The following is a 17,521-nucleotide window of genomic DNA, read 5'->3' on the forward strand; positions in this document are numbered from 1 at the left end:
GGGATTTTGTTAATTGATTTTTTGATCGTTAGAGATAAAGTGAATCCTATTTGTGAGAGAATAATTTAAAAATAACGGCTGAAATAGTGGAATAATGATAAAAAAATTAATATTAATTGAATTAAAATCTCTACCAAACATGCTTTAAAGAGAAAATGAAAGTTAATGAAAAGTGACTGAGAAGTCGTGAATCTCGCGCAAAAATTTAATTATAATAAGTTGTTGATTTTTTAACTTAAATTTTAATCATTTTTTTGAACTGAATGAACAATATCTTTCAAACAAAACGTGCACGTTTCAGACAGGATCTCACGTCAACACACACCACCATCGTATCATACATGGATTCGAACTTCAAATTTCTTGGATCATACAATTCTTCAGAGCAACTTGTCAAAGGATCTGCATTTACCCGGTCCAAAACTAAATTTTTTCTTTTTTGGGGGGGCGAATCAATTCCTCTCTCTCTCTCTCTCTCTCTGTCTCTCTTTCTCGTCCACTCTTGGATCACACAATTCTTCGGAGCGACTTCTCAAAATATCTGCACTTACCCAGTCAAAATTCAATTCATCTCTACTTCTCTCGTCCTTTCTGCACATGGACGAGGAGGAAATGGTGAATGATGCCAAGAACTCTTCAAACAGAAAGCCAAATCCAAAACTTTCAATTTTACCTCTGATTGCATTGATTTTCTACGAGGTCTCTGGCGGTCCGTTTGGTGTAGAAGATTCAGTCAAAGCAGGAGGCGGGCCTCTGCTATCTTTGCTTGGTTTCTTAATATTCCCCTTTTTTTGGAGCATCCCAGAAGCTCTAATTACTGCTGAATTGGCCACAAGTTTCCCAGAAAATGGTGGCTATGTCCTTTGGATATCTTCAGCTTTTGGCCCTTTTTGGGGATTTCAAGAAGGGTTTTGGAAATGGTTTAGTGGAGTTATGGATAATGCCCTTTACCCGGTATTATTTCTTGATTATTTGAAGCATTCTTTTCCTATATTCAATAAAATGATTGCTCGAATTCCAGCTCTATTAGGAATTACAGTTTCCTTGACATATTTGAATTATAGAGGCCTGCATATTGTTGGATTTTCAGCTGTTTTTCTTGCTGGTTTTTCGCTTTTCCCGTTTATTGTATTAGGCATCCTTGCAATTCCTCGAATTAGGCCTAGAAGATGGTTTGTTGTGGATTATAGAAAGATAGAATGGAGGGGATACTTTAATAGCCTGTTTTGGAATCTGAATTATTGGGACAATGCAAGTACATTGGCAGGGGAGATTGAGAACCCGAGTAGGACATTCCCTAAGGCGCTATTGGGGGCCGTAGTTTTGGTGGTGTGCTCATATTTGATTCCTCTTCTTGCGGGCACAGGAGCTTTGGATACGGATTTTAGCGCGTGGAGTGATGGTTATTTTGCTCAAGTTGGAATGTTGATTGGTGGATCTTGGCTCAAGTGGTGGATACAAGCAGCTGCTGCCTTGTCGAACATGGGGTTGTTTGAAGCTGAAATGAGCAGTGATGCCTTCCAACTGCTAGGGATGAGCGAGATTGGGATGCTCCCTTCTATATTTGCTTCAAGGTTAGTTTTTATTTTTCTTTGCATCAGTATGGATATTATAGGTTCATCAAGTTGCATGTTTATGTGGCATTTGATTAAGAGAAACTTGGAAATGATCTAAATCAGATTAAGTACGGAATAGAAAGTGTGGTGCGGTCAGCTGATGAAGTTTTTGTTATATGGGCTCCAGCCCATGATGAAAATAAGAGGCCGTAGAATTGTTTGTAATGTATGTAAAAAAAGGTTGAACTCCAACCTTAAGGGTCCCCCACCGCCCCTGTCATAGAATGTCGCGAGGGAGGTAAATCGCAAGTTATGCCTTTAAGGGTATAGGGTGGAAGGCTGCTTGTACACTTGCACTTACCTAAGAGCCAAATTCATATTTCAGGATTCGGACCCTTGACGTGACAGCCTCAAGCAAAGTTGGATTTCTCCACTCTCCCCTTTTACCACTTGAAAATGTGTCCTGGGGGCAGTTGGTAATGTATGTATATCCATCAAACCGTGCTGTGCATTAGAGAAGAAGGGGAACGGGAGGCTGCTGTGAGAGAGAAAAACACAAAAGTCGTCTTAGAAAAGTAAAAAACTAAGGCTTTCCATATAGAGGTCAAAAAGGGCTGTTGGAGAGAAAATAAAAGAGGGAGAGAATGAATTTTTTCTTTAAATTTGGATATGGATTCACATAGGTATTTTTTTGCTTCTCTATATAATACAAATTGAAATTTTCTCTAAGGTGTATTTTGGGTACCCTAGAAGTGTAGTATTCAAAGTGAATTCTCACAAGGTTAATCAGATTGGTGATTTGTGATGAGATAAATTGTTGTCTTAGAAATTTGTTATTGTGGTATTTTCGATTTGTTGAGAATTCAAGTTTTGGAGCATAAATTTGAATATTATAATCTATATTTTTATTATAGTGGCCGTGGTTTTTTTCCTTCCACACTGAAGGATTTTTTCCACGTAAAAATTTGGTGTTGTGTTTGCTTATTTTTGCTTTAATTATTTACTTGCATATTTAATCACTTTAGTTTATTGTTTGAATTGGTGAATTTATTCTTGCAATAAGTGAAATTGCCCAAGAGTTTTCCTTGTCTCAATATGTTAATAATGCAGTCATTTATCATGTGAATGTAAAAGAAATTAAGATTTGTTTAGAGTAAAGAGGTCGACTCACCTTAGGCAACTGAATTACAAGAACACCATTCGTTCAACATCTGCTGCAGGCATTGGTTTTGTATTGAAAAACGATTTCTCATTTAATCCAATACTTCCAAGGTATGTCACGATCATTCCTGGGCAAAAAGTACTAGGTACAACATTCCACTTTTAACGTATTGAACTGATATTCTACTTGAGTAACAATGGCTTGTAAGCGCCTTGTTTGTCACCAAACATCCGCTAGAGGTAATGCAAATTTATATCAGAATTTTTTGAAAATAGTTGCGGGAATCTCAATCGTAATTCAGAAGTATCCTGTGATAATAGGTTCAAGACAGTAAACTCATGTTGCATTTGCCAACAAATCCCCAGTCTACTGGGGATAAGATCATAATTAACCTAGATACTGCTCCTAGGAACGCAGTAACCAGGACTCAAGTTCTGAATCTTTTTAATCATCAATCAGTACCAGAGCTGGGAAATTTTTATCTTTTACTGCTTTAGCATGACAATATTCCTTCGAATCTTGCAGATCAAAATATGGGACGCCCACATTCAGCATTTTATGTTCAGCAACTGGTGTAATTTTCTTGTCATGGATGAGTTTCCAAGAAATCTTAGAATTCCTCAACTTCCTATATTCTGTAGGAATGCTCTTTGAGTTTGCAGCCTTCATCAAATTGAGAATAAAGAAGCCAGACCTGCATAGACCTTACAAAGTTCCCGTGCAAACATTTGGTGCAATGATGCTTTGTTTACCTCCTGTATTATTGCTTGTTCTAGTCATGTGTTTGGCATCCCTAAAGACTTATTTAGTAAGTGGTGGCGTTATTGTTTTGGGATTTTTCCTATACCCTGCAATAGTTCATGCAAAGGAGCGAAATTGGACCAAGTTTAGTACAGAAATACAACCCTCGATGCCTTCTGATAGCGATCTCGAAGGCCGTCCAATTGTGTTAGAAGAGCATCAAGAAATCGATGAAGCTGCTCGTGGCCTTCTTTTCGATTCACAATCTTCTAGGACAGAGCAAGTATCTGATATCTCATCAGAGGGAGTTTCAAAACTGGAGTAGAACGTTCCACAGATGTCTTTATTCAGTACTCTTCAAGTCAAATATACTTTCTGAGATATTATGTATGATAGTTGTACCAGTTTAAATCTTGTTAACATCATTAATTTTTTTATATTATGAAGACTTCAAAATCAGAAGTTGTTGTAGGGTACAATGAAGTCACGCGTTTGAACTTTGCTTTATTATCATCCATGTCTAGCAATTCAAGCTGCTATCCAGTTTCATGCTGTTACAATATATAATATCAAGATGCACATAGAAGTCGATATTTATGATTCTACTATGCCGTTTCACCTGTCAAGCCAGTGAAGAGCAAGAGAGAGGCAATTATTGACCAACTTAGCATCCGAAGTCGTAGGGCACCAGTCCTTTCAGCTCAGGTCCGTTAAGTTTGTTGTGCTCGAAACTGAAATGAATGCCAGAAAGAAAGGTCCATCAAATGATCATTGTCAACATTTGAACAGAACTTGGCATTAGTTTGAACTAGCCATGCCACGATAATAGTAAATAGCTATGGATTGTATAGTACGGTGTTAAAGAAAAAGAACAGGAAAAAGAAGGGCTAAGAATTTGTTTATTGTAGTGTCTAGTGCTATCAGAGATTGAATACCAGTTTTGCCTCTATATTTGAAGGACAACAATGTCCATCTGTGATGCAGAGGAGACTCGCCTAGTCGAACATAACTATGCAGGCCATATGTTCAAATTCTCTAACTATGAAGGACAATAGAACTTCTTGTAAAGTACCTTTCCATGGTAAAACTTTTGAAAGGGCCATCGACCGGTATTGTTCCACAGAGATCATTGTTAGAAACATCACTGCAGACATTAAAATCTCCAAACATAAGCTAAAGAAATCAAACCTAAAACTTTGAGGTATGGAACTACTGCACTTTTCAAACTTAACAAAACTTTGAGGTCTGAAAGAGTGGTTAGTTCCCTTGGAATTGAGCCTGTTAGCTTGTTATCATTTAATTGTCTGCACATAAAAAGAGAATGAATACAAAATTCAAGAATCAAAGAGTGCAGATTTTGGTTTATTATACTCACAAAAATCTAAGAGACTTCAATTTGGCAAAAGATTTAGGAATATTTCCTTCAAATTTGTTGCCGTATAGATCCATGCTAATAAGATTTTTCAACTTCCCCAACTCCTTGGGGATTTTTCCTCTTAGATTGTTACTGTAAAGCTCCCTGAATCCATGTAAAATTTCTACCTTGTCAAAAACATGGAAACATATATCACAATTTAATGATAAAATTGAGCTGAGAAGAATACAGATATTGCAGGTGATTGAGTTCACCAAGCTCTGAACCCAAACTTCCAGAAATGTTAGAATTGCCCAAGTCCCTGTATTCGAATTTAAATGAACAATACCAACAGGAAAAGGCAAAATTAAAGCAAAAACAACATAGGATTAATAATGATCTTACAAACGAACAACATGGTTGTTGGAATCACAAGTTACAAGGAACCAAGTACAAGGATTGACAAGAGTAGGATCCCAACTCTGAAGAACATTGTCGGGATCAGAAATTCTTGTTCTCAAACTATGTAAAGCATTCCCTGAAATTCAAATTCAAAAACAAGAAATCTGTTTACAAATTGAACAAGAAAAGAACCCTTTAAAAAATAAGAATTACCTTCAGAATTGGTGGATATTGAAGAAGAAAAGGAGAGGAGGAGAGGGAGGAAGAAGGAAAAGCCATTTTGGAGGGAGGAAAAAGACAGATGGTAGTGTCATAAGGTGTAAATTATACACAGAGAGAGAGAGAGAGAGAGAGAGAGGTCAAATTGGTAAACTTCTTGCTCTGGAATTTGTTGCGTATGAAATGTTCAGTGCATGATTCTCTTGTACCTTCTGCTATGATCATTGGTCCAACCGCAGCAGACTGAGGGCACCATACCACATTTTCTTCCTCTTGAATCTTGTCAACCATTTTCTTCTACAATCTCCACGAAAGACCTTGACTGACCCTAGCTATCGTTGACTCCAGTCAAATCCGGGATCTAGAGAAATAAATAATGGTTTTACTACATGTACAATCTTAAAATTGGGATTGACAACCACACATGGAAGGGGGTCCACGATGAATAAAAAATCGTGGATCTCCCTCCTGTGAAGAGGTTGTCAATCGAGATTATCAACTCCGATTGTACAATTAGCAAAATTCATAAATAAACACAAAAAATAAATAAATAAATTCCATGGATGCTAATTGGGCTTCAATGAATGACAAAACTTGGGTTAATTATTACAAGGCCCATTAATGGATATTCTAATTGAGACCAAAAATATTCTAACTATTAGGAGGCCCATCGGAGGCGGCCATCAGCTCCGGTGACTACTTCGACAACCTCTCTGATAATCACTTCAACGATTGCTCTGACTATCGAACGATCGCTCTGACGATTGCTCCGACTCTAAAGATAGAAAAATCTCCAAAAATTTATTTGTAACCAGATTTATTGTTCGTGACTATACCTGTGTTTTATGTTCCTATTTGTGATCAAATTTATTTTCTCTATGATTGTATGTATTTAACCAATTCACTTATCTATGTTATCAGTGATTAAATTTGTCTTTTATGCGACTAACAATGACAAAATTTGTATTTAGCGTAACTATCTTTAATCAAGTCAATCTTAACTGTGACCAAGTCACAACTAGTCACAATCAGCAAAAAATTAGTCATAACACAATCACAAAAAACACATACTTAATTACATGGGGTCACCACAAACAAATCTTCATACACCTCAGCAATCAACCACCATCACCTTCAATGCACAACCATCACCTTCAATGCACAACCATCACCTCACGAACGTCCTCAACATCAACACCACTACGGCCACCGCCAAGAACGGCAAATACAACCAACAAAACCTCCCTAAAAGATCTATAGATCAAAAATGAAATATCACACATAAAAATCAAGTAAGACCGTGCCGCTGCAGCAGAACCCGCGCACAACCACGCCACCGCCCATGGATTTACCGCTGTTGCAAGTACCACCACCTGGTTCACCTGAATTCTTGCAAGCACCATCGCAGTAACGACTGTGGCAAAGTAAGGCGCCACTACTCGCAACAGTAGCGATACCTTGCTATGCAGCTGCGCGTGGCGGTTCTGAAGCCGAAAGAGATGGTACAATGTGAAGGGAGGGATGGGTGGTGATGAGAGAGAGAGAAGGAAGAGATGGATTTACCGTTGTTGCAATTACTTTTCGTTTTTTTCAATATGTATTTAACTTATTTAACTATTATGTTACCATCAATGTACATATATATTTGACATATTCATTTCGTTTGTGTAATTTCATTAATATATGAATTCTATATTATTAATTAATATTCATATTCGTTTAGTTAATATTCATCTTCAATTATGCATTTCAATGTTTCTAATTATAAGTTAATTACAATTTCACATTCATGGGGTGTTTGAGAGCCATTTTTATGTAAAAATGTATTTTAGAATAGTAACTTGATGGGAAGTGTGTGGTTGAAAAATAAGGAAATGTTTTTTATTTACGTGTAATATTATTTTAATAAAGAATGTGTGATTAAAAGAAGAGAAAAAAATGTATTTTCAAAAAAATGGGTACCAAACAGGGGCTCAAAAATGCATTTCATTATTCACGTCCATGTGTACTAATTAACATCGAGTTTTACTTAATTGAAAATTAAATAAATGATTTAATATTTACGTATGTTCAAATATTACTTTTACAACAATTTTAAATCATATCATAATAACGTGCACTACACGTTGAATATTGACTAAATAGATAAAAGTGAAGAGCTACGCTCGTGTTAAAATAGAACAAAAATAAAAATAAAGAAAATGTTCACCGACCCACCATCTGCCTTAAACCAAAACCATCCAATTTTTGTAGATTTACGGTGCTAATAAAACTGACGCCCTTGCTTGAGCTCCATTATCTTAAAATACAATTTTCCCAAATTTATTTTCAATCACATATTCTTTCAATAAAATAATTTACACATAAATTTAAAACATTTCTTCCTTTTTAATCACACAATTTGCAAAAAATAACTATTACAAAACTTATTTATTTTTTTGTTAAAAATGAGGCTCTTGTTTTATTTTGCTTTTGAAATTATTTATCAAAAAAATTACTTGAAATTATTAGAGTACGTGTACTATAGTGGTTATATATTGGTATCTAGAAACTTGACGGCCTCGTGGGAAGAAGTCCTGCCCCAAACATCAAAAGAATGTTGTGCATGAGATCTATAATTCTTTTGAAATGAGTCGATTCTCTTCCTTTATATGAATTTGGGATCTGTATTGTCAATATTTTATAAACAGAGATTACCTCAAGAAATGGAAAGTAGGGTTGATGGTGTTTGTTGATGGCTAGATATATGGATTCTCAGATCTCTTTTATTCTCACCGTTGGCAGATTTTTGAAGTTGAAATTTCGCATGTTCTATGTTCTTCTTTTGGCTGCCAGTTTTAGCTTTCGTTGATTGAATAAAATACCATCTTTGATGATTTTATGGATGATATAAAATGAAGAAAAAACCATAAAAAAAAAAAAAAAATAACACAACAAAATTGAAGCATATTTTGATGCAGATGGCCAGGGCATCAACATCTAGTCATTCGAGTTTCAACCAATTGATCCGACCCAGGAGAGTTGACAAAACAAATATGTTGTAACACCATTTCTCTAATCAATCTAACAGCAAAATTCATAATCATTACTATAATAAAGACCCCATTACATATTTATTCTCAATGCAAAATCTTCCTCAATTTTCAGCAACACCTACGTGTTGAGCCTCTTTTATTCGTTTCTATCTTGAAGCCCTAAACCTCGTCGCTAATGTAACTATTTGATTCAAGATAGGACAACATCACCAGCCATCAAATTTAAGGAACAATCTTGTTAGCTTTTACCTTATCGATCCAAGAAATGAATGAATTTTTCGAATTCCTAAATCCCAGAAAACCATGCTCCTTGCTCTTGTTCATAGTATCCAACGGACATTCATTGCCAAGAGTAATATCACCAAACCACCAAATCCCAACTTCATTCAATTTAGTAGGTGTCAATCCATTCTTCTTCACTATTTCATCCCAAACTGGCCCTTTATCCTTCATTAATCTTTGCAATGACAGTTTTTGTCCTTCCTCGTACTCTCCACATTCTACACCGAATTGCTCAGCCAACTCTTTCCAGAAATGCTTCCATTTGAACACGTCCCCATTGCTCACATTGAACGCCTCATTCTTGGCATAAGGATCCACAGCAGCCCAGATTTGATGCTCCGCGATCAAATCAGCATCAGAGCAATCGGAATAGCCGTTCCAAGCAATCTTAGAACCTGGAAACCTCAATGGCACACCTTCATGCTTACAAATTGCTGCATAAACACAAAGGGTTCCGACTAAATTCATCATGCTATTAGGTGAAAACCCGAATATATTCCCGGGTCGATGAACTGACCATGTCAATCCTTCCTTCTTTTGAACCTCCTCAAACAAAATATCCTCAAGAGTATAGTAAAAATTTGGGTAATTCAACCGGGGTAAATCCTCATGGTAAGGAGTATCATTTGTTTTAATTTTGCCATAGGATTCAAATGGACCAATGTAATGCTTCCTTCCAGTCTGTAAACAGATATGCTGTAAATTAGGGCAATTAGGAATCAATACATCAAGCACATTCTTAAACATTTTCCCATTTGCATCGCAATTTTCAATCTCGGTGGATCTATTAGTCCAGGTGACATAGAACAGGTGGGTGACTTCAGTGAGAACAGAGAGCTTCGATTGGACATCCTCAGGATCCGATATGTCGCATCGGACATAATGAACAGGATTGTCGTCGTTCCACGACGGCCGAGGGCGGCGCGCCACGCCGTATACCCTCCATGGGCCACCGGGAGTGTCGGCGAGGGGGAGGATCTCGGCTAGACTGTTGCCCACGATGCCGGTCACTCCAATTATGAGCGCCACGCTTTGATGCTTCGGCGGCGGATCATCTTCTTCAAATTTCTTCTGTTTCAATTAATTATTGGATCAAATATATAAACATTAAACTCAAGAAGCTATTCCATATTCACATATACAAATTAAATAATCCATATACATCTTCAATGAATATGTTATTTCTTGCCTTTGCAGCGCCAATGGCTCCTGCCCACCACCAGCTCATTTTCAGCTACAAAAACGGAGGACTAGAATAATAGAGAGGTTTGCAATGAATTTTCTTTGGTGGAGTGATAATTTCTCGTGGAATAATATACACATTCAACTGATTTCTTGACGTGTAAAATTTTGCTTCATCCTAAACTCCAGCCGTCGGTTTATATAAATATTTACGATGGAAATTATGTTAATGATGTTTACATTTCAACTGATTTCTTGACGGGTTAAAATTTGCTTCATCCTAATCTCCCTCCGCCGGTTCATATTATTGTACAACGGAAATTATGTTAACGATGTTTAATTAATAAAAATTAAGTTATTTTTACTTGTTTGTTGACATTTTGGATTACCTGATCCCACCACTCCTCTCACATGAGATTGGGTCCCATGTAGGGGTCATGATGTGGGATCCGACCTTCATGTGAGAGAAGGAGGTGGATCCGAGTAAATCAAAGTGTGAACAAATAAGTACAAGTAGCATGACCCAATTAATAATTAGACTACAAGTTGGAAATTAATATGTTGACCAATGTGCATGCACTTTTTTATTTTCCTCATATTATTCAACACCCAATTTTTCTTTATCTATTTTTTTTTTGTGACGATCGTCAAGGAAATATCTTTTACTTTCTCGATCCCATAGATATAAACTTATTTTCCAAGAAAATGTATTTAATATAGTTGGAAACATAAATTTTTCTAAGAACGATGCATTGATTAAAAATCGAGAAAATTAATGAATCTCAGAGAATGTATAGTTGAAAATAATTTTTAAAAAAAATCCCTCCAAACAAAGCCTTAGTCTTCCTCTGTTTTAGCTTAGCTGGTCTTTTTACTCAATCTGTTATTAGCCATTTGCACTTAAAATATCTATTTGCTAAGAAGCCAACAATCGAATCATTATCTTGCTCTGTCTAAGAAACCAACGATCGAATCATTATCCTGCTCTGTCTGAGTTTTAGGAGTCTTTTGGTCTATTGAAGAGCCATAAAAACTATCTTTCAATACTTGAGGTGAATACGACAAGCGATCTAATCCTTTTGAATATTATATGTCGAGTCATAAAATGCATATTATCTGGACACAATTTCTTGTGTAACATGTCATAATCATTTAGGAGAAATAGGAAGTCTCGTGTTAAGAAATATGTCCACCTACCATTATATAAGCAATGAACCTAGCAATTGAAATAAAAAGTGAGATTAGCCAAATCACAAATCATCATACATTTTGTCGGCAAAAGCATAAGATAGATTCAGAATTTTGAAGACAGCTAACATTTCACTTTCAAAACCTACATTTAGATCACAAAGGCAAAATTACGCATACAGGCGATTTAAACTGGTCTATGAGGAGGAGCACTTTGATGTTTTTTAATAGTTATATCATCAACCAAACATGAAACAGCCTCATTTACAAAATCAAGTGCCTCTATCCTTGCAAGAAGTCGAGCCTGAAACTAAAGGACCGTACTACACGTACATAATGGTTTACCTAACCGTTTACACCCTACTCACATCATCTAGTTGGGGACCACGGCTCGACATTATTAAATACACGCGAGGCCCGCGTGTTTGTGAGAGGGGGGGTAAACGCTTCGGTAAACCCCCTCGGCACAAAGAGAATAATCCGAAACTAAATTACTTCAGGAAGTGAGGATTGATCAAACCAGCAATCTAGAGGAACCCAACACCGTCTCTTCCTCCAAAAATATTCTCCAGATTCTCATCGCAGATGATTACCTTCTTATCAGCAGGATATTATTATAGAGAGAAAGAGTGAAGTCAGTTTCTCGACGACATTGAAGTCAAAGAAGCAAAATCACGAGCATAACTTTGATTTTGTTTATATACAAGCTATATTTCATTAAATCAACTATTTATCAAGTGTATTATATCCAATCAAAAAGAAAGACAAAAACTTGGATTTCAGCCATGTAACTATATCATGGTGGCCAAAGAATCATACGGCAGATTGAAATTTTGATATAGTTCGGTGCTAAGTTGGAATACCATAGAAGATAGTTCATCCTTTCATATTCAACCCCCTCCTACCTCCCAAAACCACCTTTGAGGGGTTGGGGAGAGGTACACTAAGAAATTGAAACACGACAAAAGAATTGTTTTAAGTTATCCAAACCTAATTCAGTCAATACTAATAATAAGCCCCAATTTGATATAGATTAAAATCAGATTTTTAGTAGATTTTGATAAAAGTCGAGAAAATGTGTGGTTAAAAAGTTGTGGACCCCATAAAATGTGTGATTAAAATTAGTTGTTGACTTGACTTGATATTAAAATCAGAATCAAAAGGGGGCCAAATCTCAAAAGAAATACTCATAGTAACATATTGGCACAAAAATACAATAGGGTATCATCCTTAAAAGAGCCTTATTTCCAAGATGAGAGTCTTCGGTTTTTCCAGTTCATCAGGTTTTGTAATAAGCCCGCAGGCACAGATGAGATAAGTCAAGCATGATATTCAACAATAAACATCAAACGCAGACAGTCTAATGTTGGGAATCTACTTATACATGCACAGCGAAATTTAAAATTATTTCGATTCCCACCCAATAGATCTCATTGTGTTTGGTTAGGAATTGTGATAAGATTGTACCTTTTCCAGATCTGCAATCCTTTTGCTTTTCTTTTCGTTCCACAACTTTGATTCGCCACCACAGCTGTCCAATTGTCCAGCCTCCAACGGTGTGTGCAAAGGTTTGGAAAATCTCATGTCAACGACATTAGAGAGCTTGAGCAAGTTCTTAACAAACTTTTAAAAGTTGATATGCATGCCTTAAAAAAGGAAGTTTGTGAAATTGATGAACCCATTTCGGATGGCTTTTGGAAAGCCAAAAGAAGATTTTGAGACCCAAAAGCTACGCTTGGACCTGTTTGGCTAATTTTGTTAGAGTGTTTTTTATAGTTAAAAGAGCTTTTAGAGAAAACTGATTTAATGTGGCTTCCTCTAAAAGTACTACCGAAATGGGAAGTACTTTTAAATATTAGTTTTCAAACGAAATTACGGTCGCTTCCTTCAAAAGCTTTTCTACAAGAAGCAAAAGTTATGCCAAACGGCCCGAAATACAAGTCAAAACCTCTTCTACTGTTACAGTTGTCACCGCTGCCATTTTATTAAATTAGCAGTAGTGGCAATGAATTGACACTGACTTAAGTAAAGTGCATCAATTAGTTGTAAGGTGGTTTTTAAGAACCCCAAGAATAAATTATTTAATACTTGTGAATAATATATTAGTTCTAGATTATGAAATTCAATCTGGCTTCAATCACATAATGCATATCTGAAAGTCATTAAAATTTTGATAAGTTGTAACATTGTAATATTAAATTTAGTTATTTGTAGAAGACTAAGGCATGGAAAAATGTACAAGTATTGATTAATAAAAGATCAAAGAGCACGTATTAGTGAAGATCGTAGAGACTATTCTTACATAGGTAATTTTATTTTCATAAATTCTACGGGGTCTAAAATCTTTACATATTCCTCCTACTTATACTGCATTTTTTTAATCACTACTCTTATTTTTTTTCTAAATATACGCCATGTTTCCTTCCATATCTTCCATGCATCTTTGCAAGAGCAAATAACATTACTTATATAGAACTGTAATTTCTTCCTAAGTTGTTAAGGAGGAACCAAGGTTCACATCAATCGGAACTCCACCAGCAATTCCAGAACAGTCAAACTTGACGACACATGCAATAGTAAAGCTCGTTTAATGCAGCTAAAATAATCACATGACCAAATTTCAATCGGTTGGATGTTACAAAAAACTTATGAAAAACTCAATTCACAACAGTTGATAAATATTCATCAAATTTCAAATGCGTTCTTCTAATGTTTTAACGAACTTTCCAGGACAACTTCAATTTATTCAGATTCAGCCAAGTGCAACACAACTACGAAGGACCTCATGTTTCATTTTTTATTATTTCAAGCAAAAAATGCATAAACACAGGGTATTTAATGAAACTCTAAACTTACACTCAAATTATTGCAAAACAATGAACGCTTCCAAATATATTCAAAAACATTCAAAATCTCGTCAAACAATTTGAAAAATATTTATACGCATTTAGTTACCTGAAGGTCGTGTTGCTTAATGTAAGCCCAAATCTCTTTAAGCGCTTGAGTGCGGGAGATTTCTGAGACGCCTCCGAGAAACGCCTGCATTTCCGGAGATACTCGGCGGGGCTTCATTATGCCCCTTGGCTCGCGCTTGTTGGTCTCCGTGGCCGATTTCGATACTGCAGCCAAAGTCTCTGGTCATATTATGCGCAGTTTAGGAGCTAGCCTAACAGTAGACGAAATTTTCACCAACGGTATCGTTTCACCTGGCAAGAAGCTCGAGAAAACACCCAGGGAAATCGCCATTTTTTCAGAAATTTCAGAGTATAGTGGGAATAATTTGAAATGCGGAAGCGAGCGAGAAGATGAAAAGAGTGTAGCCAATGCCGAAAGGGTTTTTCGTTTGAGTTGAGCTGAGTGTACAGGATACGGTATTGAACACACACAACACCTGGTGCGTGGGTGAGTGAGGTTTTATTGATTTTTTATATCCCATGCGGAACTCACTTAGTGTGAGTGAGTGAGTGATCGAGCAAACTTCAACGATTTTGCTGAATTGCCAAAAAATGCTTGCCAGGGTGACCACCTCCCAGAATTGCTCTGGATCCCGCATGGATTAAAAAATGTCGACCTTCTGTGCATGTGTGTGTTCTGTCAAACTGCATGTCAAGTCCCATGTTGCTGTAGCTCGGTCCAAAGTTAAAACCCGCCTTTTATCAGTTATTTTCAAAATATATTTTCTCAATCTTATTTTCAATGACATTCTTCAATAAAATACAAATTTAATTTTTTTTATTTTTGTAACCATACATTATTTATCAAAATATTATCTTGAAATACATTTTGGACAGAAAATGAGGCTCAGAATATTCAAGAGTTATTTACCACAATACCCTCAATCTTTGGAATTTATTTAGAATAAAACTTCAAGTATAGAAAAAATCTACCAAAATAATTATCATGAAAGTGGCATAATGTGATTGAATTATTTTTTTCATCTTCCAATGATGGATTTTTATGTGTTGTCTCTAAGGATTTTCAGTCAAAAAAATTTGTACTTGTGTCGTGATTTTTTTTATTTTTTATTTTTAACAACACCTGATTCCCTTTTTCTTTTCTTTTCGTTTTTTTTTTTTAAATGTAAAATCTATCTCAGGTCCTAAACCGGTGAGGGAAAATTAGGCAACCACCCAAACTGAAAAATCAGGCACTTCATTATTTTAATTCAGGAAGAACTGCATCTTGGGTCTCAAATATTTCAATTTATTGCATGTTATACTCAAATTTTGATTTTTGCACTCGTAGTTCCAAACTTTTTCATCTCGATTGTACCTGGAAGACATATGGATGAAATTCATCCATTCCTCCAACAGTCAATTAAAAAAAAATCATTTGGACCGCATTTCCATTGGTTTTCAAAGGGAAAAATCGTAAGTTTATATTTCTCCGATAAATTAATAAAATACCAAAAAAATAATAAAATAAAATTATAAACCATTCATATTTTAAAAGCACCCCACGATCATCCCATCCCCAACCTCGAAGACCAAACCCAATACCGACAGAGGTTAGATATGGCAATGAGTCGAGCCGACTCGGGTCCATTGCGCACAAGCTCGGCTCGTCAAACTCATGCTCGAGGGCCGAGGTCGCCCCATAAGCTCACCTTTTAAAAAAAAATAAGTAATATTTTCCATGTCAATCAAACGCACTCTTAGTGTGAGTGAGTGAGTGAGTGATCGAGCAAACTTCAACTATTTTGCTGAATTGCCAAAAAATGCTTGCCAGGGTGACCACCTCCCACAATTGCTCTGGATCCCACATGGATTAAAAAATGTCGACCTCCTGTGCATGTGTGTATTCTGTCAAACTGCATGTCAAGTCCCATGTTGCTGTAGCTCGATCCAAAGTTAAAACCCGCCTTTTATCAGTTATTTTCAAAATATATTTTCTCAATCTTATTTTCAACGTCACATTCTTCAATAAAATACAAATTTAATTTTTTTTATTTTTGTAACCATACATTATTTATCAAAATATTATCTTGAAATACATTTTGGACAGAAAATGAGGCTCAGAATATTCAAGAGTTATTTACCACAATACCCTCAATCTTTGGAATTTATTTAGAATAAAACTTCAAGTATAGAAAAAATCTACCAAAATAATTATCATGAAAGTGGCATAATGTGATTGAATTATTTTTTTCATCTTCCAATGATGGATCTTTATGTGTTGTCTGTAAGGATTTTCAGTCAAAAAAATTTGTACTTGTGTCGTGATTTTTTTTATTTTTTATTTTTAACAACACCTGATTCCCTTTTTCTTTTCTTTTCATTTTTTTTTAAATGTAAAATCTATCTCAGGTCCTAAACCGGTGAGGGAAAATTAGGCAACCACCCAAACTGAAAAATCAGGCACTTCATTATTTTAATTTAGGAAGAACTGCATCTTGGGTCTCAAATATTTCAATTTATTGCATGTTATACTCAAATTTTGATTTTTGCACTCGTAGTTCCAAACTTTTTCATCTCGATTGTACCTGGAAGACATATGGATGAAATTCATCCATTCCTCCAACAGTCAATTAAAAAAAAATCAATTGGACCGCATTTCCATTGGTTTTCAAAGGGAAAAATCGTAAGTTTATATTTCTCCGATAAATTAATAAAATACCAAAAAAATAATAAAATAAAATTATAAACCATTCATATTTTAAAAGCACCCCACGATCATCCCATCCCCAACCTCGAAGACCAAACCCAATACCGACAGAGGTTAGATATGGCAATGAGTCGAGCCGACTCGGGTCCATTGCGCACAAGCTCGGCTCGTCAAACTCATGCTCGAGGGCCGAGGTCGCCCCATAAGCTCACCTTTTAAAAAAAAAATCTCCTTTTTCGATCATAGGATCGACTACTCAATATTTGAATAAGTGAAGTTAAAATTTTACGTGAAAATTTGGTTACAAGTACAATTTTTTTTAAAAAAAAAAGAAAAAACTAAAATATTATTAAGGAAATAATGAAGAATGCATATAACGAAATTAAATATTATCACCTAACTATATGCAATTTCAACATATTTATTTTGTATTCTAAAATGAGCGTCTTGCCAATTTTTTTTACACGTTAAGTTTTTCGAAATATCTTCTTTGAGCCAATTGCTGAAATCGAACGAAACTTGACCACTTGCACTAAGAGTAGATTTCGTAGCTACAGTACTAATGGAGGTGTTAGTAGATCACGAGCAATCACAAAAATAATGAAATATGTGTGTTCGCGGTGTGACTAAAAATCAAGTAAATCAAATGCAATTGCATCCACATGTTCTACAGACTTGAGCATTTGATTATTCAAATGTCCATGTAACTTAGCAGGCATTTCAGTTGAAAACTAAACTTGCATCTGATATCTGATTATATGCATGAAAAATACTAGAAGAAACATGCATCAAATCT

The 17,521-nt window shown here is 35.7% G+C and overlaps 4 protein-coding genes across 7 annotated transcripts; 1 reads left to right on the forward strand and 3 right to left on the reverse strand.

Annotated features, from left to right (window-relative positions):
• The first annotated feature begins 284 nt into the window (after positions 1-284).
• Positions 285-3,958, forward strand: LOC111375827 (probable polyamine transporter At3g19553). Its single transcript, XM_022998736.1, has 2 exons — positions 285-1,574; positions 3,244-3,958. The coding sequence occupies exons 1-2, from the start codon at positions 598-600 to the stop codon at positions 3,782-3,784; spliced, it is 1,518 nt and encodes a 505-aa protein (XP_022854504.1). The 5' UTR covers positions 285-597; the 3' UTR covers positions 3,785-3,958.
• On the reverse strand, positions 3,944-5,772 carry LOC111375828 (leucine-rich repeat protein 2-like). Of its 3 annotated transcripts, XM_022998737.1 has the most exons (7): positions 5,644-5,772; positions 5,219-5,351; positions 5,064-5,135; positions 4,835-4,978; positions 4,692-4,763; positions 4,532-4,603; positions 3,944-4,190 (listed from the first exon to the last, which is right to left on the reverse strand). In XM_022998737.1, the coding sequence occupies exons 1-7, from the start codon at positions 5,723-5,725 to the stop codon at positions 4,124-4,126; spliced, it is 642 nt and encodes a 213-aa protein (XP_022854505.1). In that variant the 5' UTR covers positions 5,726-5,772; the 3' UTR covers positions 3,944-4,123. The 3 variants fall into 3 exon arrangements, with proteins under 3 accessions (XP_022854505.1, XP_022854506.1, XP_022854507.1); XM_022998738.1 differs by lacking the exon at positions 4,692-4,763 and having other exon boundaries at positions 5,644-5,770; XM_022998739.1 differs by having other exon boundaries at positions 4,835-5,135; positions 5,429-5,722.
• A 2,683-nt stretch (positions 5,773-8,455) lies between these two features.
• On the reverse strand, positions 8,456-10,124 carry LOC111375829 (3-oxo-Delta(4,5)-steroid 5-beta-reductase-like). 2 transcript variants are annotated; one of them, XM_022998740.1, is made up of 2 exons: positions 9,914-10,124; positions 8,456-9,822 (listed from the first exon to the last, which is right to left on the reverse strand). In XM_022998740.1, exons 1-2 carry the CDS (start codon positions 9,977-9,979, stop codon positions 8,692-8,694), a joined length of 1,197 nt encoding a protein of 398 aa, XP_022854508.1. In that variant the 5' UTR covers positions 9,980-10,124; the 3' UTR covers positions 8,456-8,691. The 2 variants fall into 2 exon arrangements, with proteins under 2 accessions (XP_022854508.1, XP_022854509.1); XM_022998741.1 differs by having other exon boundaries at positions 9,941-10,120.
• Positions 10,125-11,207: 1,083 nt separating this feature from the next.
• On the reverse strand, positions 11,208-14,367 carry LOC111375837 (protein TRI1-like). Its single transcript, XM_022998750.1, has 3 exons — positions 14,311-14,367; positions 14,077-14,259; positions 11,208-11,714 (listed from the first exon to the last, which is right to left on the reverse strand). Exons 1-3 carry the CDS (start codon positions 14,365-14,367, stop codon positions 11,649-11,651), a joined length of 306 nt encoding a protein of 101 aa, XP_022854518.1. The 3' UTR covers positions 11,208-11,648.
• Positions 14,368-17,521: the final 3,154 nt, after the last annotated feature.

This window comes from Olea europaea, unplaced genomic scaffold (assembly GCF_002742605.1).
Source record: "Olea europaea var. sylvestris unplaced genomic scaffold, O_europaea_v1 scaffold1422, whole genome shotgun sequence".
Lineage (NCBI taxonomy): Eukaryota > Viridiplantae > Streptophyta > Magnoliopsida > Lamiales > Oleaceae > Olea > Olea europaea.

Coding starts and splice junctions, on each gene's coding strand:
- LOC111375827 (XM_022998736.1), top strand. CDS start 598: ATGGACGAGGAGGAAATGGTGAATGATGCCAAGAACTCTTCAAACAGA. Junction 1,575..3,243: donor CCTTCTATATTTGCTTCAAG/GTTAGTTTTTAT, acceptor CGAATCTTGCAG/ATCAAAATATGGGACGCCCA.
- LOC111375828 (XM_022998737.1), bottom strand. CDS start 5,725: ATGGTTGACAAGATTCAAGAGGAAGAAAATGTGGTATGGTGCCCTCAG. Junction 4,764..4,834: donor TTGAAGTCTCTTAGATTTTT/GTGAGTATAATA, acceptor TTTTATGTGCAG/ACAATTAAATGATAACAAGC. Junction 4,191..4,531: donor AAAAGTTTTACCATGGAAAG/GTACTTTACAAG, acceptor CATTCATTTCAG/TTTCGAGCACAACAAACTTA.
- LOC111375829 (XM_022998740.1), bottom strand. CDS start 9,979: ATGAGCTGGTGGTGGGCAGGAGCCATTGGCGCTGCAAAGGCAAGAAAT. Junction 9,823..9,913: donor ATAACATATTCATTGAAGAT/GTATATGGATTA, acceptor TAATTGAAACAG/AAGAAATTTGAAGAAGATGA.
- LOC111375837 (XM_022998750.1), bottom strand. CDS start 14,367: ATGGCGATTTCCCTGGGTGTTTTCTCGAGCTTCTTGCCAGGTGAAACG. Junction 14,260..14,310: donor CAGGTGAAACGATACCGTTG/GTGAAAATTTCG, acceptor CGCATAATATGA/CCAGAGACTTTGGCTGCAGT. Junction 11,715..14,076: donor TTAAGCAACACGACCTTCAG/GTAACTAAATGC, acceptor GCTGATAAGAAG/GTAATCATCTGCGATGAGAA.